The following is a 24,818-nucleotide window of genomic DNA, read 5'->3' as shown; positions in this document are numbered from 1 at the left end:
GCAGCAGTGTGTATAGCTGAGTGTGAGTGCAGGCACATTATAACAGCAGTGTTTATAGCTGAGTGTAAGTGCAGGCACATTATAGCAGCAGTGTGTATAGCTGAGTGTAAGTGCAGGTACATTATAGCAGGAATTGAGAGGATGGGAAACACAACGGCTGACAGAGACTGCAGGGAGCACCCAGAATAGGGAGCTCTTAAACCAAAGCAATACTATTAAACCAAGTTACAATTTTGAAAAGTTCTTCTTGCAAAATGTTCTTAATCCAAGTTACTCTTAAATCGAAGTACCGCTGTACATACATTAACAATAAAACTAATAGAAATAAAAAATAAATCCAAAAGCCAATCACCAATATAACATCTAATTTCTTTATTCTGCAGAGCAAATCATGGAGAAAAATCAAGAACATGGTGCATTGGTCGCCCTTTGTTATGTCATTCAAGAAGAAGTATCCATGGGTTCAGCTGGCAGGACATGCAGGTATGGGAAAGATAGTCATTGCTGCCATCATGTAGAATATTGTACTACTATAAGAAATCCAACTAGGTGTTGGCATTGTTGGCCCTAGATCTTTCAGGCTATTGGCTGCTATTAGTTAATGTCACACAATAGCGAGTTTAAAGGTTTGTGTCTCCTTGTATTCCCGTAACCTGACTGGTTTTATTTCCTTGGATCTACAGGTAGCTTTAAAGCTGCAGCCAATGGTAAGATCCTGAAGAAGCACTGCGACTGTGAGCAGCGGTGCCTGAGTCAGCTGATGAACGACATCCTGAAGCCCTTTGTGCCTGCGTATCATGGGGATGTGCTTAAAGATGGCGAGAAGTACAACCAGATGGAAGACCTGCTCTCAGAGTTCGAAAGCCCTTGTGTCATGGATTGTAAAATGGGTGTGAGGTGAGATTTCTTTCCGGAAGCTTCTTGTAGTGAATTGTTCTGGGGCAGATAAAGGGGCATGGCTTCCTATATGGCCAAATGAGTGAACCTGGAAAAACAAAATGGCCCCTAACTGAGTATGAATAAGGTGGTCAGAGAAAGCTAGCTACAGTCGAAAAACGCTTCTTAGCAGTCAGGTCCGCAGAGAGGTAATAGGGCACAGACCAGACCCCCTAAACTAATACAGACCCCAGACCAGACCCCTAAACTAATACAGACCGCAGACCAGACCCCTAAACTAATACAGACCCCAGACCAGATCCCTAAACTAATACAGACCGCAGACCTAATACAGACCCCAGACCAGCCCCCTAAACTAACACAGACTGCAGACCAGACCCCTAAACTAATACAGACCACAGACCAGACCCCTAAACTAATACAGACCCCAGACTAGACCCCCAAACTAATACAGACCCCAGACCAGACCCCTAAACTAATACAGATCTCAGACACGACCCCTAAAATAATACAGACCCCAAACCCCTAAACTAATACAGACACCAGACCAACACTAAACTAATACAGACCCCAGACCATACCAACCCTAAACTAATACAGACCCCTAAACTATTACAGACCCTTAAACTAATACAGACCCCAGACCAGACCCCTTAACTAATACATACCCCAGACCAGACCCCTAAACTAATACAGACCACAGGCAAGACCCCTAAATATATAACCCAGACCAGACCCCCTAAACTAATACAGACCCCAGACCAGACCCCTAAACTATTAAAGATCCCTAAATACAGACCCCAGACCAGACCTCTAAACTATTACAGACCCCAGATCAAACCTCTAAACTAGTACAGACCTCAGACAAGACCCCTAAACTAATACAGACCCCTATACTATTACAGATCCCTAAAAACAGACCTGAGACCAGACCTCTAAACAAATACAGACCTCAGAGCAGACCCCTAAACTTATACTGGCCCCAGACCAGACCCCTAAACTATTACAGGCTTCTAAACTAATACAAATCCTGGACCAGACCCCTAAACTAATACAGACCAGACCTCTAAACTAATACAAACCCCAGACCAGACCCCTAAACTATTACAGACTTCTAAACTAATACAGACCCCAGACCAGACCCCTAAACTAATACAGACCCCAGACCAGACCTCTAAACTAATACAAACCCCAGACCAGACCCCTAGACTATTCCAGACTCAAGACTAGGCAAACTAAACTAATACAGACCCCTAAACTAATACAGACCCCCTAATCTAATACAGATCCCAGACCAGACCCCTAAGCTAATGGACCCCAGACCTCTAAACTAATACATACCCAGACCCCTAAACTAATACAGACCCCAGACCAGACCCCTAAACTAATACAGACCCCAGACCAGACCCCGAAGCAGCCACTTGTCATTGTGATGTTACAGAATGGATATCTGGCTGACAAAATAATAATAATGAGGAATTATTCAGTGCGGTCCGTGGTGACAAGACAGAAATACTTGGAGAGACAGAGCTGTCCAGCATCTGAAGGGTTAAAGGAGCTGTCAAAAGCCAGATAGTGCGTGGGTGTGCGCCGTATATAGATGGAAGGAAGCCGCGCTGCATGTGTCTATGCCGACAGTGATAACTGTACCCAGAGCTGTGCCCGTCCGCCACAGAGCCCCCAATACCCACCCCGAGCAAACAAACACAGAAAAGCATTTGTCTTGGCACTGTGTCCTCCCATGAGGGCTGTGATGAAATATTGAGGTTCATGTTGCCATACCAGTGCCATAGTGCCCCCAGCCATAATGCTCCCACAGCAGCTCTAGCCACAGTGCTTCCATAACAGGACAAGCCATGGAAATGAGGATTATTATTATTTATTTATTTATTTTAAAAGCTCCCTTAATTCCAGAGTGCTATACAAGTCATTGGGGGTGAAAAACAGGAACAATACAAGATAAAAAAAAAAACATTACATAAACGTAACTGGCAGACTGGTACAAAGGGAAGAGGACCCTGCCCTACAATAAATCTAGAACAGAGCCAGCCACAGTACCCCTATAATAGCGTCAGCCACAGTACCCCTATAATAGAGCCAGTCACAGTACCCCTATAATAGCGTCAGTCACAGTACCCCATAATAGAACCAGTCACAGTACCCCTATAATAGGGTCAGTCACAGTACCCTTATAAAAGAGTCAGTCACAGTACCCCTATAATAGAGCCAGCCACAGTACCCCTATAATAGCGTCAGCCACAGTACCCCTATAATAGAGCCAGTCACAGTACCCCTATAATAGAGCCAGTCACAGTACCCCTATAATAGAGCCAGTCACAGTACCCCTATAATAGAGCCAGCCACAGTACCCCTATAATAGTCAGTCACAGTACCCTTATAATAGAGCCAGTCACAGTATCCCTATAATAGTCAGTCACAGTACCCCTATAATAGAGCCAGTCACAGTACCCTTATAATAGAGTCAGTCACAGTACCCTTATAATAGAGTCAGTCACAGTATCCCTATAATAGTCAGTCACAGTACCCCTATAATAGAGCCAGTCACAGTACCCTTATAATAGAGCCAGTCACAGTATCCCTATAATAGTCAGTCACAGTACCCCTATAATAGAGCCAGTCACAGTACCCTTATAATAGAGTCAGTCACAGTACCCCTATAATAGAGCCAGTCACAGTACCCTTATAATAGAGCCAGCTACAGTACCCTTATAATAGAGCCGGCCACAGTACCCCTATAATAGAGACGGCCACAGTGCCCCTATAATAGAGCCAGTCACAGTACCCTTATAATAGAGCCAGCTACAGTACCCTTATAATAGAGTCAGTCACAGTATCCCTATAATAGTCAGTCACAGTACCCCTATAATAGAGTTAGCCACAGTACCCCTATAATAGCGTCAGCCACAGTACCCCTATAATAGAGTTAGCCACAGTACCCCTATAATAGAGCCAGTCACAGTACCCCTATAATAGAGCCAGTCACAGTACCCCTATAATAGAGCCAGTCACAGTACCCCTATAATAGAGCCAGTCACAGTATCCCTATAATAGCGTCAGTCACAGTACCCCTATAATAGAGTCAGTCACAGTACCCCTATAATAGAGTTAGCCACAGTACCCCTATAATAGAGCCAGTCACAGTACCCCTATAATAGAGACGGCCACAGTGCCCCTCTAATGGAGCCAGTCACAGTACCCTTATAATAGTCAGCTACAGTACCCCTTTAATAGAGCCAGCCACAGTACCCCTATAATAAAAACAGCCACAGTGCCCCTATAATAGAGCCAGTCACAGTGCCCCTATAATAGAGCCAGTCACAGTACCCCTATAATAGAGTCAGTCACAGTACCCCTATAATAGAGTCAGCCACAGTACCCTTATAATAGTCAGTCACAGTACCCCTATAATAGAGTCAGTCACAGTACCCTTAAAATAGAGCCAGTCCCAGCACCCCTATAATAGAGTCAGCCACAGTACCCCTATAATAGAGTAAGCCACAGTACCCCATAATAGAGCCAGTCACAGTACCCCTATAATAGAGTTAGCCACAGTACCCCTATAATAGCGTCAGCCACAGTACCCCTATAATAGCGTCAGCCACAGTACCCTTATAATAGAGTCGGCTATAGTACCACTATAATAGAGTCAGCCACAGTACCCCTATAATAGAGCCGGCCATAGTACCCCTATAATAGAGCCGGCCACAGTACCCCTATAATAGAGCTGGCCACAGTACCCCTATAATAGAGCCAGTCACAGTACCCCTATAATAGAGCCGGCCACAGTACCCCTATAATAGAGTCGGCCACAGTACCCCTATAATAGAGCCAGCCACAGTACCCCTGTAATAGAGTCAGCTACAGTACCCCTATAATAGAGTCAGCCATAGTGTTTATATAACAGTGCTTGCCACAGTACCCCTATAATAGAGCCAGTCACAGTACCCCTATAATAGAGCCAGTCAGAGCACCCCTATAATAGAGCCTGCCACAGTACCCCTATAATAGAGCCGGCCACAGTACCCCTATCATAGAGCCAGTCACAGTACCCCTATAATAAAGCTGGCCACAGTACCCCCATAATAGAGCTGGCCACAGTACCCCTATAATAGAGCCAGTCACAGTACCCCTATAATAGAGCCAGTCACAGTACCCCTATAATAGAGCCAGTCACAGTACCCCTATAATAAAGCTGGCCACAGTACCCCTATAATAGAGCCGGCCACAGTACCCCTATAATAGAGACGGCCACAGTGCCCCTCTAATAGAGCCAGTCACAGTACCCTTATAATAGTCAGCTACAGTACCCCTTTAATAGAGCCAGCCACAGTGCCCCTATAATAGTGCCAGTCACAGTACCCCTATAATAGTCAGTCACAGTACCCCTATAATAGAGTCAGCCACAGTACCCCAATAATAGAGTCAGCCACTGTAGCACTATAATAGAGTTAGCCGCAGTACCCCTATAATAGAGTCAGCCATAGTGTTTATATAACAGTGCTTGCCACAGTACCCCTATAATAGAGCCGGCCACAGTACCCCTATAATAGAGACGGCCACAGTGCCCCTCTAATAGAGCCAGTCACAGTACCCTTATAATAGTCAGCCACAGTACCCCTTTAATAGAGCCAGCCACAGTACCCCTATAATAGAGCCAGTCACAGTACCCCTATAATAGAGCCAGTCACAGTACCCCTATAATAGAGTCAGTCACAGTACCCCTATAATAGAGTCGGCCACAATACCCCTATAATAGAGTCAGTCACAGTACCCCTATAATAGAGTCAGCCACTGTACCACTATAATAGAGTTAGCCGCAGTAACCCTATAATAGAGTCGGCCACAATACCCCTATAATAGAGTCAGCCACAGTACCCCTATAATAGAGTCAGCCACAGTACCCCTATAATATAAGCTGTCATAAATACGGAAGGTAAATGGCGTCCATAGGTTTTATAGGTATGGCCCTCCTGTTTGCACTATTTCCCACCCCCTGTGTCCCATTGTATATGCTCTGATACCGCTGCACGTGTCTTGGACTTGTGTGTGCAGCTGGTCAGCACAGGTCACCCAGGTGAGGGCTGTTATAGTCATTCGCTAGGACCTTGACCTTTAGTCCGCAGTGTTACAATGTCGCTCTAGTGTTCTCTGCGGTTCTTCCTTATCTCCTCGGCTCCTCTTCCTGTTTGCTCGATGGAAACTCGTTCTCCGTCAGTATAATAATTACACAGCCTATTGTTAAATACATCAGTGCACAAGTTTCCATTGTCGACAATACCCAAAGCAGAGCGAAAAGCCAGCGGATCCAAAATACACGGACAATAGGGCGCACGCCCTGTCCTTCCTTATAGCCCACCGTAGGGATCGAGGGAAGGAGGTCGGCACATATTAACAGCAGCCCAGAGGGTTTCAGGATGAGACAGTCCAACGATTGCAAAAATGCAACCTCCATTGCTACCATGGTACTGGCCAATCCAGAAAGTCTGATAATTCGGCACATTCTATATATTCTTTAATGATAACCTGGCTCTGTCCATTAGTATCCATTTGTACTGATGTGTGTAGTTTGAGCATTGTTATCAAAGCAAAAGCAACTAAAACTGACTCTTGCCCTGGAGGACTCAGTATTGCAGTGTATTATATGGTTTCCCATTCATTTAAATAGGGACCATGTAATACCACATTTTTCCAGTAGTGGCCACTGCAGGATTAATGACTGCACCTCTTTTTGGTAATCATAGCTGATCACTGGGGGGTTCTTTGCTGAGTAGCTAAGATCCTGGGTTCGAGAGGGGGTTGTCTATATGGGATAACCCTTTTAGAGAAGTTTTTCTATCTATATACCTGAAAAGTAGACACTGCTGTAGAGTGACCACTGCCAGGCTGCTGTCCCTCTTCATTACTGTCAGTACACGACCATTCTAGCTAGCAGTCCCAATTTTCTTTTTTTTTTGGGGGGGGGGGGGGGCTGCAATATGAATATGAGTGTAGCCTATGTGAAGTCCCTATAAAAGGTGTCCATTTTAGTTTCTTTACTGGCCACCTCAGAGGTCTGCACAAGACAGCGCCATAAATCTTCCCCTATATCTTTCTTAGCGTCTTCAATATTTTAATGTTTGAAGGGTTTATACAGGAATAGAAAAGCATAGTTCTTTGCTTCCAAAAACAGCTCCACACCTATTTTCAGGTTGTATGCCATATTACAGCTCATCTCCGTTCACTTTAATGGAACTGGGCTGCAATACCAAACACAAACTGAGAGCAAGAGTGGCGTTGTTTCTGGGGAAAAAAAGCAGCTACAGTTATTCTAATTCCAAATAATCCCTTTAAGGCCAATCCCTATATTGTTGCCACATTCGCAGCCAGAATTATATTTTAATCATGTCTTTGGTAGAAAATTTACTGATTGCCATTTTACTATGTGTCACTATCTGCAGGACTTACTTAGAGGAAGAGCTGACCAAGGCCAGGAAGAAGCCAAGCCTGAGGAAGGACATGTACGTCAAGATGATCGAGGTCGATCCCACTGCTCCAACCGAAGAAGAGAACCAGCAAAGAGCAGTCACCAAACCGCGATACATGACATGGAGGGAGACCATCAGCTCCACCGCCACCCTGGGCTTCAGAATCGAGGGCATAAAGGTACAGGCCAGAATTAAAGGGATATTCCACCTTCCCTTTTAAAATAGCCACATGTCATTTTTGTAATAGCAGGAAGTGCAACCATTGGTGCTTCTGTTTAAATTTGAGGTTTAGAACCTGATTGTCATACAATTTATGTAACTGTTTCCCAGCAATAATAGATCTGCTGCATATATGCAGATATACATATGGCCATATACGCAGATTCGACGCATAGTTAGGGTTGTTTTGTCCATGTTATTAACATATCTATTGTTTGGAGGCCTTTGGTGAAATTTATAGTTAGTCTAGATTTAAAGCAATATTGTATCCACCAACCTGTCTGTCTGTTTGATGACGGTAAGTCCTTCCCGGTTGTGTCTTTTAAAATGCGTCCGGTGCCTTTGTTAGGGTAAAAAGAATATCTTTAAATCTTCAGCAGATAAGTCAATGAGGCTTGGCTTGGAGCTTCCATAGGCCACGCCTCATTGACTTGGCTACTGCAGATTAAAAGATAATTTTTTATGCTTACCATGGCGCCAGGAGCATTTAAAAAAAAAAAACCAGGAAGAATTTACTGTCATTGGTACCAGCGGTTTGGGGGGGTGGGTGGGCTGGTGGATACAGTATCGCTTTAATAATTTAAATTAATTGGTAAACAATCCTATCATCTGCCATATCTAACCTGGAGCGCTGGAGGATCAGGTTCCCTTTAAATGTCATGGACATAGTTATATAACATCTGTGCCGTATACGTGACCGGCCGACGTGTCTCAGGAAGGATGTATACAGCTGTATGTTCAGTAATGGCATCATACAGGATGTGTATTGTCCTTCCATCATGTTGTCACTCGCTTCCTTCAGGAAAGAGCCTGCGGTGGGAGTATTTATGTAACTTTACACTTCACGTGCAGGGTGTTGCCGCCTGTGGCGTGCACTGCAGCTAATTCCTATTGAAGAAGTTCCAATACATTACAATTAAAGATTTACTTTAACATAATCATTAAATCAATGCATTCATCTATTTATTCCCCCCCCCCCCCCTTTAGAGGGGTTGCCTAGAGTCAGGAGCAGTTGCAAAGAGCGTCCCTTGCGCTGGAGGATCTGACTTGTCCTGTATTAGACAAACAACTCTTTGAATTGAATAGGCTCGGTGTAATACTTAGCTCATCCTGTGATGGCGCTGCAGGGAAACTGAACACCTACTTCTAGGTTTCTCCAGTGCTGATAGCTGAGGATTCAATATATCTATTTTATGCATTCACTCTACTTCAATCTATCTATCTATATATTTTCAATATACTTTTTGTTTTACTTTTACTTTTACTCCGACTAGGGAACTTGAAACTGCGATCATCCGATTGCTTAGAGAAGGCGCTGGCTCAGCGATCAGTGTTTTTTTTCTCTGTTTCTGTTTTTTTGGGGTTTTTTTTTGCGTGAATCCATGTCATCATATACCCCAAATATAGGCTGCTTTTTAGATCTATTTTATATTGTACATACTCCAATACCACTATAGCAGTGATCATACTCTGAGTTAAAGGGGTTGTCCAGCGAAAATCTTTTTTCTTTCAAATCAACTGGGGTCAGCAAGTTATAAAGATTAATAATTTACTTCAATTAAAAAATCTCAAGTCATCCTTTACTTATTAGTTGCTATACGTCCTGCAGGAAATGTTGTTTTATCTTCAGGCTGACACAGTGCTCTCTGCTGACATCTCTGGCTGAGCAGGGGAGGTTTTCTATGAGGATTTGCTGCTGCTCTGGACAGTTCCTGTCTCGGCCAGAGCTGGCAGCAGAGAGCAATGTCTCAGGCTGAAAAGAAGGACGTATAGCAGCTGATAAGTATGGGAAGACTTGAGATTTTTTAATAGAAATAAATTACAAATCTATATAACTTTCTGACACCAGTTGATTTGAAAGAAAAAGATTTTTGCTGGACAACCACTTTAATGAATAGAATGACAGATGTCAGTATTTACTGACACCTTATATGCGTTTTGTGGTCACATAGAAGCTGCATCATTGCTGCTCCTGTAACACATATATATATATATAGAGAGAGAGAGAGAGAGAGAGAGAGAGAGAGAGAGAGATAACATATAAGTATAAGAGGCGAATGCAGTTTACTATAAGGTCTCTTTTATCTTGCCCTAAGATGATGGCAGATGTTTGGAGGAGGGGGTTGTCGGGTTCAATATGAAATAAATTGAATTTACTGGGATGTCTGGAAACTACCCTTACATGGAGCACAGTGTTAATGTTGCCAGAAGCTAAATACATGGAGATTTAATAAAGAAATACCTGCGCCCAGAGCCCGGTGCCAGAACAGAAATGTGACTCTCTTACATTATAGATCAGGAATTTTAATTTGTCGACCTTTAAATTTTTATTTTTTTTATGGTCCTTTTATTGCATTGTGCACGGTTCACGGATACTATAGTGCAGAAGAGACTGCATGTAATAATGCCATATAGTGACATTGTAGGAGCCTCAGCTAGCATGCTGTATATCAACTTTTGAGAGGTGACATCAATAACATCCTGTAAAATATTGTATTTAGGGGCTCAACACAAACATATTGAACTCCATGAATTTTTATGGGGAATGCCTTCACCAACCTAATGGTGCATTTACACAGACGGATTTATCTGACAGATTTTTGAAGCCAAAGCCAGGAACAGGCTGTAAACAGAGAACAGGTCAGAAAGGAAAGATTTCTCTTTTTTTTTTTTTTTAAATCCATTCCTGGCTTTGGCTTCAAAAAAATCTGTCAGATAAATCTCTCTGTGTAAACGGCGATAAATTACATGACCCCCCTTAATTATACCACAAACCTAATATATACTCCAGACCACTAAGCAAGCACAAAGCCCGAACCCCAAACTAGACGTGTTTAAGATTTATAGAACCTTGATCCCTAAACAAATACAGACCCCAGACCAGATCCTCTAAATAGATAAACATTACGGATCAGACCCTTTAAAACATACACGCACCAGATCAATTAATACAGACCACAGACTTCTAAATTTATACAGACCCCAGATTAGACCCCTAAACTAATACAGACCCCAGACTAGACCCCTTAACTAACACAGACCACAGACCCCTCCACTAATACAGACCCCAGACTAGACCCCTTAACTAATACAGACCACAGACCCTTAAACAAATACAGACCCCCATACTAGAGCTCTAAACTTATACAGACTCCAGACTAGACCCATAAAAATACAGACCCCAGACTAGACATCTAAACTAATACAGACCACAGACTCCTAAACTAATACAGGCCCCAGACTAGACCTCTCAAGTAATACAGACCCCAGACCAGACTCCTAAACTTATACAGACCCCAGACTAGACCCATAAACTAATACAGACCCCAGACCCCTAAACTAATACAGGCCCCAGACTAGATCCCTTAACTAATACAGACCCCAGACCGCTAAACTAATACAAACCCCAGACTAGATCCCTTAACTAATACAGACCCCAGGCCCCTAAACTAATACAAACCCCAGACTAGACCCATAAACTAATACAGACCACAGACCACTAAACTTATACAGACCCTAGACTAGATCCCTTAACTAACACAGACCCCAGATCAGACCCCTAAACTAATATACCCCATACCCTAAAACTAATACAGACCCCAGACCAGACCCCTTAACTTATACAGAACCCAGACTAGATTCCTAAACTAATACAGACCCCAGATTAGACTCCTAAACTAATATACCCCATACCCTAAAACTAATACAGACCCCAGACTAGACTCCTAAACTAAAACAGATCCCAGACCAGACCCTCTAAACAAAATACAGATCCCAGCTGCTTTCTTGTCCTGGAGGAGATATAAGTATCTCCAGTCAGATCACAACGCTCTGGAGATTTGTTCTCTTATCTGTAACCGACCTGAGTGGAAAACATGAAAACATTTTCTGTAAATAGTTCCATCCGATAGAATTGTTGTTAATAACACTTTAACACGAGTCGTTTAGTTGCAGGAGATGTTTCTGGCCAGAATATGTGTTATACTTTTTTTTTTGTTTATGTCCAGGATGCCGACCGCAAAACCACAGGTGACCTTTAGAAGGTGTCACGTGTGTAACATGATGCAGCAAAAGATTAAAATGAGATTTTTTTTTTCCGTTCACATTTAATGAAATATCCTCTTCCCTCTATAGCTGTATATCAGTGCTCCCTAGCCTGTATAGCTCCAGCTATTGCAAACGTACATCCCCTATCATGTTTGTTGTGTATTGGGGCCTAAAGTAGTCCAATATCCTCCTGCTCTCACCAGAGACTCTCTCTGCACCATGCTTTACACTGCAGCTCTGCTTGGCAGGAGCAGAGACCCTCGAATCAGGAATTACAGTGGGGTTATGTGGTGTTTCCTGGAGTTGCTCTTTAAAGAGATTATCCAGCGCTACAAAAACATGGCCACTTTCTTCTAGAGACAGCCCCTCTCTTGTCTCCAGATTGAGTGTCAGTTCCATTGAAGTGAATGGAGCTTAATTGCAAACCGCACCTGAACTGGAGACAAGAGCAGTGTTGTCTCTGGAAGGAGGTGGCCATGTTTTTGTAGCACTGGATAACCCCTTTAAGTAAATCTATTCTAAAGCAACTTTTTGTCTTTTTTTTTTAAAGAAAGAAGATGGAACTGTAAACAAAGACTTTAAAAAGACCAAAACCCGAGAACAAGTCATGGCTGCCTTCAGAGAATTCACAAAATCTAATGTCAATATTCTAGTAAGTACTGCCGGTTACTGCAAGGTAGGAGTACTCCTAAGGGGATAACGTGTAAGCCAGTGGAACATCCACCAACCCTGAAGACTTAGTAACATTGTAGTACAACAGCCACCACTTCATTCTTTTTCTATAGACCTTTCAAATGTTGTCATGAAGTGAGATGAGTATCTCGCCTCTGGCGGCAGATTGCAGAGTCCCCTGTGGGATGGGATGTTCCATGGAGTGGCTGTAGACCATACTGTATGCAAACCCAATGACCCCATGACTGCAGATGATGTCTGGACACAGATATGGAATGCAAGGCAGTCAGGACTAGGAATACACTGCTTATTCGATAACTGTAACACTATTATATAGAGGTATACAGTACAGTTTGTTGTTACTGTTATACGCTGCAGATCATCTACAGGAAACTGGGCACATGGGGAGGGGGGTTAGCACAAAAGCCAGAACCATCCCTGACCACCATATAAACTAACCTTGTGTTTATCTTTGCAGAAGTCTTACCTGAACCGTTTAGAAGATATAAGGAGCACTCTAGAACAATCTTCGTTCTTTAAGACCCATGAGGTGAGTGAGGATTCCAGTTCTCTTACATAACTTGTGTCTCACATGCTGCCACCTGACATAGAGCGCGGCATCCCCATTCAAATGCAATGATTTCAGTTTGGATGCCACCAGATGGTGTATTTACATACAAGTCTAAAAACATGAGTCCCAGAAATAGGCTTTATAGAGAATCTGTCAGCTTTAGATCATGCTCGGAGCTGCAGACATGGGCAGATAAAGCTAATGATACCTACAGCTGAGGGCTGATGGCTAAGATATAAAATCATAGAAGCCCTGCTGAACTGCAGTATGCCCACCTCCTCCCTCCTCCACCCCTCACTGCCCTGCATGATTGATATGTGGCGTGCACTCGACCGGTCACTTGCCAGATGGTGCTTTGTGACGCCATGGTAGGTTGTTGTGACGCCAGTGCCGTTTGGACACACAGGTATGGGGGCACACCTGCTTTTATTTTAAGGTGGCTGGTTATACCCTTTCCCCTGTGGTCGGTGACCTGCCGGGCTTTGAGGGGATCCCTTGGGTACTTATCACGGTGGTCCGGAGTGAAGTTGTGACCCACCCTGACTATCTGCCACCCACAGACAGGGGAGATGACTAGAGATGAGCGAACCGAGTTTTGGTTCGAGTCCATCCGAACCCGAACTTTCGGTATTTGATTAGCTGGGGCTGCTGAACTTGGATAAAGCTCTAAGGTTGTCTGGAAAACATGGATACAGCCAATGACTATATCCATGATTTCCACATAGCCTTAGGGCTTTATCCAACTTCAGCAGCCACCGCTAATCAAATGCCGAAAGTTCGGGTTCGGATCGACTCGAGCATGCTCCAGGTTCCCTCATCTCTAGAGATGACCCAAGGAAGGTGCAACAACTGTGTAGGTGCCTAAACAATAATCACTGAGTCCGGTTACCATAAATAAAATCTTCTTTACTGCAAGAATACTTAATACACCAGCTGACCATAGGCTTCTGACTTGACTAGACACAATCTTCGAGCTTTAGGGGCAGAAGAGCTGTGCTGACTTGATTGCGTGCTGAGATGTAGAGTGAGTTCAGAGTAGCAGAGAGGAGTTTGTCTTGAGAGTTCAGAGTAGCAGAGAGGAGTTTGTCTTGAGAGTTCAGAGTAGCAGAGAGGAGTTTTGTCCTGAGAATCCCAACCCAGGGTAGAAATGTGCTCTGCTAGAAGAAGAAGAAATAGAATACTTAAGAATACTTAAAAGTAGAAGACTACTTGTACCCGTGTTTCCACCTCTGTCGTAATACCACCTATTGCCCTACAGTGTCAGATAACCCGTCCTCTTAGAGTGACACAAGCCCCAGACCTTGTTACCTGAGTTTAGCAGGGTGTCCAAAATTACCTCATTACACTGGCGCTGCGAGATATAGTATGTAGGGTTGTAACAACTTTGCTCTATCCAGATCACTTCCTCTTGTTTCGGAATACTGTTCTGCACTTTTAGAGATGTTCTCTGGAGTGGTTTAAAACTGCATAACTAGAATAAGAGTTGCTTTTAGGAAGAAAGTCTCTGTGTCTCCCATGTGTGTCCGTGCACTACCGCACTCCAGACTAGATTACACTGGACTGTTTAAGTGTGGGAGTGTACTTGCTCTCCCCATGTGACAACTTCCTACAGGGTGTGTACTAACTCCTGTGAGTGGTGGAGAAGAAAGTGCAGAGAAAAGAAGAGAGAATAGAGATAGGTGGAGAAAAGAGAAAAGCTCTTATTGGTGCACAGGTTTACCTGAAGTACAGACTTTTGTGAGGGGTGTATAGACTAGCAACACCTGTGGTGGGACACCACAGATACACAAGGCTCCGTGCTTTAAACCAAGCAGGGAGGGGTGGAGGAGGGAGGAGGCATGCATGCTGCAGCTCAGCCTGACCTCTGTCACTCTTGAGCTTAGAAGGAAAACATTTTATAGCTTTGCAAACAGCTAACAGCTAAGAGACAGGAATCATTAGTTTTATCTCTCTGTCAGTCATCTCTAGAAACAAGAATGTTTCCATTCAGCAGCAGCAAGTGGAGATCTTGAATATAGTGAAAGCTAAAGTACATTAGAAAGCTTTTTGACCCGAAGGGAATGTGGGTTACGTCAGCCCCCCGACGTACACTAACCCGTATTCTGCGGGGTCTTGCTCTCCTCACTTAGCAACAAGAGCAAATATTGTTTAAGCCGATGAAAATGAGAATTCTGTGCACGACCCGATGTTTATTTATATGGAAGAGGAGATGAATATTCCCCAGTGTCTGCGAGATGTGGGACGTTTTCTCAGGACACTCGTCCCTTAGAGGATCTTACAGGAGGTCATCTAGAGTCACCATCTCCCATAGAGAGGAATTCTATGAGGGGCTACGCTTCCCGAAGACGGAATATTCCATGGAGGCCACAGCAAACGCAGCAACAATTGCCGGCTTCATTGGCAAAGCTGGCATAGAAAGAGCATTACAGAGACAAATCAGCTTTGAGAAAGCTAGACGCCAAGCTAACATGTCCGCCATTACAGCTTCAGCAGGGATTGTTACCCAGCTTTCCCTAAACATGGCAGGTACTTCTAATATAACTTTACTGCGGGCAGGTGATGACTCTTTATATAAGCTGATGCCAGCTCTGTGCCATCTGTTTACTAGGAGCACATGTACCTAGAAAGGTAAATATTCCATGTGGGCACCTCACCGTGGCACGTAGACCTGGAGCTAGAGGGTATGGCACCAGCAGGCATCGGGCATGGCAAATATTTGTCTGTCTAGGCATGATGGTATTTAGTTTTGAAACAGCCAGAGGGCTGCAGGTTCCCCCATCCCTGTTACAGAGGATTATTGATGCTACAGCACTAATGTTAGTTGTCAACCTAGAGCATGGTATTGGTACTGTTATATGTCATTCTACAGCACAATTGTTACATATGGTTCTAGAGTTTTAAAGATCCCTGAGGCTCTGGAACATTAATGGTTCTTGTAATTCTATAGCACTACCAGTATAAGTAAAGTTCAAGGTCTTTTATTGTCCAACGCCAATATACAGACCTGTCCTAATGGAAACCTGGGGTTAATAAGCAACACTAACTCATAGGGTCATAAAGAATAGTAGACAATAGAGGTTCCTGAACATTACTGAGCCATGGACATTGAGATTATTACCGACATTGGAAATTCTCCACCCTAACCGACACGTCTGCATCAGTAAAGTCCCGCAAAGATTTAAAGGGGTTATCCACCTAAGAACGAAAAAATTAAAAGGTTAGTTGGTCGTACTCACCAAGTCTCCCTGATTATTTTGAGCCGACTCCTCTCTTTCTAGCTGCTTCCACTCCTGAGGTACACGTTTTTTCTAAAAGGCAATCTATATCTAACTACATTTCCCATCATGCATTTCCCTGATTGGCCCATCCATGTACTCACCCCCTTAGCTTTCTTTCCTGCCCATTGCTTTCATTACTATTGCACAGTAAATACAGGACAGTTTTTTGGGTTTTTTTTACTGATTTTGCATCACATCACCCTAGAATATATTCCATACTAGCTGATGATGTAGCAGGGCTGACGTGCACATGGTGTAGCTATGTGGGCTGCCAGTCCACAGTGCAGCTTCATGCTCCATAACCTCCGTGGATTACGGAGCGTGAGAATAAGACCGTAATGTTCTACATCAACCAAGTCCAGAACACAGTACTGACATTTATTACAAATCCTTTGGGTTCTAGACTGCTCTGGAACGTTCCAATTGAAGAGCTAAAGTCTTCTTGATCTTCTAAGTAGATTTTCCACAGCATTGCAGAATACCGTGGGACTAGAGCAAAAGCTATGAGGTCACATGACCGACAGATGGGCGGAGCTAATACTGCTGTCTGTTTCCCATAGCAACCCAAATGGCTCACAATACCATAAAAAGAAAGGCAAAATATTTAGATTTTTTAAAAATGTAAATTTAACCTATAAAACGCTGGAAGAAATGGAGTTCTATTTAAAGCCCTCATCTGGCGTTCCCCAGTTCGGCTATTGTCGGGTTCAACCGTTGCGGTTTGGGTGTTCAGCGCTCTAGTACGGAGGTCTGACTCTCTCTATTGAGCGGCTAAATATGGTCCTTTGTGGAGACACAATATAACTTAATGTTTTCTCATGACTCATTTACTGTACAACAAAGGTCTTATTATCTATTTATAAGCGTTAATAGTTTTACGGCGGCTGCACACCAGAGCGAGCGCCACGCCAAGTACATTAGCTTAGAGGATGGCAGGATTTACAGGGGAATTAGGAACCCAATCCGGCAAGTGAGACGAATCTACTTAATAGGTTACATCCTGGGGACACGTTTCCATCTACAGAAAAAGTTATGAAACTTTACAAATACTTTGTTTTATTGCTTTGAGTTGAGTTGATTTTACATCTTTATTCTCCATTCACATCCAGAGCTGCGCTCTTCTGGGGTCTCCCTGTGCTCTGAGATAGTGTTTCTTTACTTAGTCTCCAGCTGATGCAAAACTACAACTCCCATCAATTATGAAGAGTCACTGGTTTTAAAGGCAAAATTCCCTTTAAAATAGACTTCCCCTTTAAATGTTCTGAAGAGGTGGGTTTCATATGTTTTTTTAGGTTTGTGACATCTGTAGGTGGAATTCCCTTTAAAAATAGACTTCCCCTTTAAATGGCCTGAAGAGGTGGACATGAATGTTTGTGACTACACAGGCTGGAATAGATTGGCAGACACTATCTAATACTTCCACTTGTGGAAAAAAATGTGCAGTGAAATGTCTGCCAAAAATTCAGCCTCAGATATCTGCCTCAGATTATTTAGACTTTTTTTTACTAATTTTTTTTGTGTTGTGTTGTGTGTTGCATGCATTTTTACAGCCCATATTATAGTTTATAATGAGCCCCAAAATACAAGCAGAAAAATACTATTTCAGCATTGAATCTTTCATAGGGTGCGTTCACACCTACAGGATTTTCTGCTGCGGATCCGCAGCAGATCTGCAGCAGATTTCATTAAAATAACTGAACACAGCCTCAAATCTGCACCATCAAATCCGCTGCGGATCTGCTGCAGATCCTGTAGGTGTGAACGCACCCTTATGGGGAAAACACAGGATCCAGTGATCGGCTGCCATATTTCTGCCACATGCTGCTGCCGGATTTTCCACTTTCACCCTTAGGCCACACCTTCTTCCCAGGGAACCATGCCCCTTTCTGTTTAAAGGCATTATCCAGGCTTACAAGAACATGGCCGCTTTCTTGTCTTCAGTTAGGGTATGGTTTTTGCAGCTCAGATACATTAAAGTAAATAGAGCTGAGTTGTAATACCACACACAACCTGAGGACAGTGGTGGTGCCATTTTTGCAATAAAGTAGGTGTGGTTTTTCTAATCCTGGCTAACCCCTTTAAGTCATCACTCTTTCATGTAAGCCACCACTCTTGTCCTCAGTTTGTCTGTGGTATTGCAGTTCTGTTTTATTGAAATGAATGTAATTGTAATACCACACGAGGACAGGGGTGGCGCTGTTTTTGTGCAAGAATACAGCTAAGTCTTACTAATCTTGTTAAACAGACAAAAAATATGTCTTAAATGAAAACACGTCAAGTTCTGGTACGTCTTACGCCAAAGTTAAACCTGTCCAATGTTCCCTCCGCAGGTCATTGGAAGCTCCTTACTCTTCATCCACGACAAAAGGGAACAAGCCAAAGTCTGGATGATCGACTTTGGAAAAACAACCCCATTACCAGAAGGCCAAGAACTGAACCACAGGATAGCCTGGGTGGAGGGGAACCGCGAGGACGGCTACCTGTACGGACTAGATAATCTGATAGACATCCTGCGAGAGCTGGCCAACGAGAAGGACACAGACTAACAAGGGGGGCTCATCCTTCTCCAGACTGATACTCCATGAATGCACTACAGGACGTTTATAGGGATCACCCGCATTTAGATACTGGAAACCCCGCAGTGGCCCTCCTACCGCCGTACAGTGAACGAGGACCTATTTTTATATTGATGCCTTGATCACAGAATTTTTTTGTAAATATTCGCCAGAACAAAGAGACATTTTTTTTTTACCAGAATATTCTATAGACTCGCATATTCCAAGCCTCGTCGTCTTCTCATTCTTCACCATATAATTTCCTGCCAACAGTGCACAATGGAAGCCGCCATGTTTATTACTCCCCACCTGCTATTCTTGAGAGCGCAGCCTTATAATTAAGATGGGGGGGGGGATCTTTTCATGGATCCTTCTGAAAGAATAGGGGTACAGCCCACATGATGGCTGCTTCCATTGTCTGCAGGATCACAGGAGTACAACGTGAGAGTAAGCGATGGGCCTGGCTCTTCGTATGTCATGCCAGGTTGTGTCTCCATTGCCTGATACATCTACTGGAAACATCACCTTTAGATTGTAAGCTCTTTGGATAAGTCACATTATAGGGCCTTGGTCTTTTTTAAACCTAGAGCCATTCTGCATAAATATGCCATCTTCTTATCTATAGGGGGAAGCATTGATATATTAAAAGGGTTATCCAGCGTTAGAAAAACATTGCCACTTTCTTCCAGAGACAGTTTAGGCGTGGTTTACAATTAAGCACCATTTACTTCAATGGATCTAAGTTGTAAAACCTACACCCAAACTAGAGACAAGAGTGGTGCTGTCTCTGGAAGAAAGTGGCAATGTTTTTTTTTTTTAACGCTGGATAACCCCTTTAAGCTTAGATTGCCATCTTTTAGCAGCCTGTAATACAAAGCAGTTGTCACTTCCTTTTCCTCTGTAATAATCAGCAGGGGGCAATATTGAGCATGGGAATAAGCTCAACCCAGTTTCACTAGAACATGAAATTTATACCACACCCACTGGCAATATGATAGGTAAATGTAAAATTAAAAAAAAAAGGTTGTAAGGAAAATTTTTAAATATATCTTTACCATGTGACTCAGGAAGGATTATAGCCTCATTAGTGTTAAAATAATCATATTTCCCTTTAAGATGCCCCTCTATTAGTGTAGGACTGTACAGATGCCTCTGTGGTGACCACTCCATCATCTGTCACCTGACCTATAGGCCCTGCCTGTGCTTTGTCTTCTGAAAGGGCTTCTGGGTAATCAGTGGTGGAAATGTTATTAAATATTTTCATGCCATTACTGCAATTTACACACAGAGGAAGAGAATGACGAGGGTACAGCACAGCGATTGGATCCAAACACACTTATTAAAGTAAAAAAGATCCATATTAATGCAATTGTCCAGCCATTGCAGTCTTCTTAAAAAGTTTGAAAACTTTATTTTTTTCAATTGAATCCAAATACAATCGAAAACCATAAAAAATTACATTTTATATTATAGTAATTTTAATCCAATCCTCCAGCCATCCTATTTGAAAAAAAAAGTTAAAAGTCGACAAATAATCATAGTTTTTTTTTTTAATTGTTTAAAGTAAAAAAAAAGTTTTGCTCCACCCCCTCTCAGTCATGTGATTTGTTGTCATCTTATTCACTACTCCCTGGGGACAGGAGAGCTTTGGCTGTGAGTGGAGGAGAAAATAAACCAGAAGTTTTACAGAATGAGGCTATGTTCATACGTAGTACAGACAACGGCCGTTGTTTGGAATTCAAAAACAATGGCCGTTGCTGCATTGAAAATACCTTTGAAATTAATGCAGAATGGCCGGAAATAATTGACACATCAATTATTTTCACAGTCGTAACGAACAATGTCCGTTGTTCAATACATCCTGTGAACAATGGCCCTTGTTTGCATTGACTTTAATGCAACACATTTCAATATGAAAAGAACAGCCTTTAAAAAAAAACAAAAAAAACCATTGTGTGAACATAGCCTAATTCTCTAAATGAGTGTTCTCCAACCAGTTCCTTTCCAGATAGAGACTGTCAGGGCATGATGGGAGTTGTAGTTTTTCAACAGCTGGAAAGCAACAGGTTGGGGTGTGCTCCTATACAGCTATAGAGAGAATTTAGTTAAACATCAACAGCTGTCTAGGCGTTCTGGGAGTTACAGTTCTCCAACACATATGGGGCAGCAAGGAACCTGCACAGGATTTCATAGATCCACTGATTAGAAAATATACCGTGCAATTACACAAGAAGCATAAAGGAAGGGAAAAGTATTTTTTAGAGCTTTTACGACAACGTTTTTAAATATTTCCTATGAAGGGTAACTAGGACGACTCTTGTCCGTTTCTCTTCACTTTACAATCAAATTAATTTATTGTATTCAAATTAAATTTTAAATATTATTACAATTTTAAAATTCCAGAAGCTAGCGGCAACTGTAGCGTATAGAGGGCGGGTCGGCACCAGTTACAGCTTAATTCACCATATTAGGAATTATGCCAATGGTGCACATTATTATTATTATATTTTTTTAGAATTTAAAATTAATCTATGCAGATCACAAAATTTAACAAAAAGTTTACCGCAGGCTTACCATTTAAAAATGGTGGTATTGACTGCCCCCTAATGGCCAAACAGGGAATAGCACTTTTCAGTTTTTAAATGTCATTTTCTGCTTGTAATTTCCTGAACAGTCTGTTTTCAGGATATCCTCTATGGACGATGATCATCGGATTATCCCACCTTTACTCATTATCAGATATCCGGGTCACCCTTAATGACCCCGTACCTTTGTGCCCTCATGCTGTTTACACCACTAATGGAAATTTTTCAGTAAAAACAATGCAAATGATGAGTCTCCTGTAATTTTCCAAGAGCTGAACAAAGTGCATTTCTCAGAGTCCTCATATAACATAGATAGGTTGGAGTTACCTACTGCCTGTGATCACACATGCTGTGGATTTTCTGCACAGAATTTCCAGTATTTACAGTAGGATATGCAAATCTGCAACACGTCAATATTATGTTGCTGATGAGTTGCAGATTTTCCCCATTTTATTTTTTTTTTTAAGTCAAGGGAACTTGAATGAATATCTAGGCTTAGTATTTGGTGCGGTTTTGTGTTTAAAAACTGCTCCCCAAAATTCCACATGAAATTTAGATGTGGATTTTCTTGCCAAAAACATCTCAAATTTTACAAATTATAATGGCTGGGTTCACACTATGTATATTTCAGGCTGTATTTGGTCCTCATGTCAGGTCCTCATAGCAACCAAAACCAGGAGTGGATTGAAAACCCAGAAAGGATCTGTTCACACAATGTTGAAATTGAGTGGATGGCCGCCATATAACGGTAAATAACGGCCATTATTTCAATATAACAGCCGTTGTTTTAAAATAACAGCAAATATTTGCCATTAAATGACGGCCATCCACTCAATTACAACATTATGTGAACATAGCCTTTCTGTGTTTTCAATCCACTCCTTGTTTTGGTTGCTATACAGCCTCAAACATACAGCCTCAAATATACGTAGTGTGAACCCAGTTAATGTTCCCCTCATACTAGCATAACACAAGTGCATTTCTGCACAACCAGGCTGGAAATTGCGGTCATAATGTGGATGCAAAAAAGCATCCATATTATGCTAGTGTGAACACAGTCTCATTGTTTAGAATAATGACCCTATTGGGGTTAGCATGTCTGTATAAGGAGCCCCAATTTGATATTTCATTGTGATTTAGGCCTTTGTATTGTTACAGGGCTAAGGTTGTCATGGCAACCATGATCAAGGATCATTCATATACGTGGCCCAGTCAGGGGCGGATTAACTTTCCCATAGGCCCCGGGCTGTTGACCAAGCTTGGGCCCCCTCACCCCACTGTAACTTTGGTAGCACTAGAGTAGTGTCCATGGTACAGGATAGATAATGTCATGATGCCCTGTTTTGTGCAAAATTGCGGTAAAAAAGTAGCAATTTTTTTGCAAATCATGGCAGAACTGTAGCCAGGAGACAATACACCCCTGAAAGTATAAGTCTTTTTGGGTGGCCATGGGCCCCCCAGGAGCTACCGCCCGAAAAGGACCTATTTTGATCCGCTGCTGGCCCCAGTAGCTGATGTCACCCTAAGGCGTCACTTGCGTGCAGTCACATAAAGATAGGCTTAGAGGGAGAACTTTTTTTTTAGCAATTTGATATAGGAGAAGTGTATAATGTATATGCTGTCAAGGACCGAAATTTAATTTAAAAAAATATATTATCACGGTTGAATAGCATTATACAGGGCAAATATTACAAAGTAGGTGGTGGCCATTTTGTTCATGTTGTAAACCATACAGGCTAAATAGATATTAGTATAGATTGATTGCTAAGGGAGCAGTTAAAGGGGTTATCCAGTGCTACAAAAACATGGCCACTTTCTTTCAGAGACAACACGACTCTTGTTTCCAGTTCAGGTGTAGTTTGCAATTAAAGGGGTTACAAGAGTTACAAAAACATGGCCACTTTTCCCCCTACTGTTGTCTCCAGTTCAGGTGTGGTTTGCAATTAAGCTCCATTTACTTCAATGGAACTGAGTTTCTAAACCCCACCCAAACTGGAGACAACAGTATGGGGAAAGTGGCCATGTTTTTTTTAGCGCTGGATAACCCCTTTAAGCTCCATTCACTTCAATGGAACTGAGCAGTAAAACCCCGCCCAAGCTGGAGACAAGAGAGGGGCTGTCTCAGGAAGAAAGTGGCCATGTTTTTGTAGCGCTGGATAACCCCTTTAAGAACTGCAATCTGATTGTTTGCTAGGGGCAACACCTATGTCCACCCTAAATGAGGAACCATTTTACCAATTACATTCTTATAAGTGGAATCTGCAGATTGTGTTTTATAATATAAACTCTAGAAATAAAATCTATTCAGCAATTTCTTACAGTTTTCTGGAAAGGCTGGGTGACAACCAAAATGGCCGTCGTACCAACCTTTACAACTTTAGTTATGATCTAGTATGATGCCTAAGATCTGGGTGAGCAGTAATGGCGGCCATATTTGTTGTCACAGGCACAGGCTTTTTAACTCTTTGTTGTATGATATTTTCTTCGGCACGTTTACATTGTTACATGTAGATTATATATTTATATCAGCCATATATTATAAAGTGCCTTAATAACTTTCAATAGCTTTTATTTTTTTTTTCTTTTGTGTAATGTTCTTAATTAATATTTATTTCATAATTTTTTTTATCGCACGGGACACTAACAGCATGGCAGCGCGGCTTGTGTGCTATTACGGCTTGCTTAGTTTTATATCGCAGCATGTCTCGCTGTACATACGGTTGGTGGGGGTTGTTTTCTCATGTGGAGGGTGGTTTATCTGGAACGTGTTTATTTGCTGTGAATATTTCCTGGTACATGCTTCTGTGTGGATGTAGTGGATACACCCACCGTGGTGACTCCAGCCCTAGTTACCCAATAAAGGCATGTACAGTATATGAGATTCCTATGGCGTCATTTTTTAAAGAAAATGAGGGGGGGGGGGGTGTAGGTCGTGACTGTTCAGATCTCCACCTATCCCATGAACAGGGATGCAATGGATAGGGCAAACAAGATTTCTTTTTGCAGGGTTCATGAGACAGAAGGACCAGCCCCATGTTTCAGTAGAGAGACTTGAGACTTATACAGAAGCTCCTTTGTAAGTATCCTAGGACCTTTGTGGGCTTTCAGCCAGACCTAGGGACCGGTAGCTGCCCCAGACACCACATGAGAGGACCTGCATACTGCATAGCCAGATGCAGTACAAATATTTTTGGGACCTCAGTGGGAACCAAACAGCTATAATAGGTACCAGAGGGAAGAGAACGACTAAGGGACTAGTTCTAGTAATGTACTGGAGGCCTGATACTTTTAATGTGTGTGGGGCTGCTTCAATGTGAGCACTCACGCACACATTAATCCTCCAGGAGGCAAAGATAATGACAGGCTGCCGCGAAGACACAGCTGCCTGCCATTAAACTCTAAATGCAATGATCTATAGCCATTGCAGTGTTTAAGAGAGTCAGTAACCGAAGAAGTACCAGTCACTGGTCAAGACTGGTTGAAGTGATCACTTTCTCTGAGAGGTAGAA

At 42.6% G+C, this 24,818-nt stretch overlaps 1 protein-coding gene across 2 annotated transcripts in view; it reads left to right on the top strand.

Annotated features, from left to right (window-relative positions):
- Positions 1-22,006, top strand: part of ITPKB (inositol-trisphosphate 3-kinase B) — a 74,562-nt gene extending 52,556 nt beyond the window's left edge. For both annotated transcript variants that reach the window (XM_069954929.1, XM_069954928.1), the window contains exons 3-8: positions 384-483; positions 684-897; positions 7,356-7,560; positions 12,199-12,300; positions 12,799-12,870; positions 18,500-22,006. In XM_069954929.1, the coding sequence (XP_069811030.1) occupies positions 384-483; positions 684-897; positions 7,356-7,560; positions 12,199-12,300; positions 12,799-12,870; positions 18,500-18,715 (909 nt within the window). In that variant the 3' untranslated portion in view covers positions 18,716-22,006. The remainder of the gene's footprint in view (positions 1-383; positions 484-683; positions 898-7,355; positions 7,561-12,198; positions 12,301-12,798; positions 12,871-18,499) is intronic.
- The last annotated feature ends 2,812 nt before the right edge of the window (positions 22,007-24,818 follow it).

This window comes from Dendropsophus ebraccatus, chromosome 15 (assembly GCF_027789765.1).
Source record: "Dendropsophus ebraccatus isolate aDenEbr1 chromosome 15, aDenEbr1.pat, whole genome shotgun sequence".
Taxonomy (NCBI): domain Eukaryota; kingdom Metazoa; phylum Chordata; class Amphibia; order Anura; family Hylidae; genus Dendropsophus; species Dendropsophus ebraccatus.
Note: the sequence above shows the minus strand (reverse complement) of the source record. Positions and strands in the feature narration are given on the sequence as shown.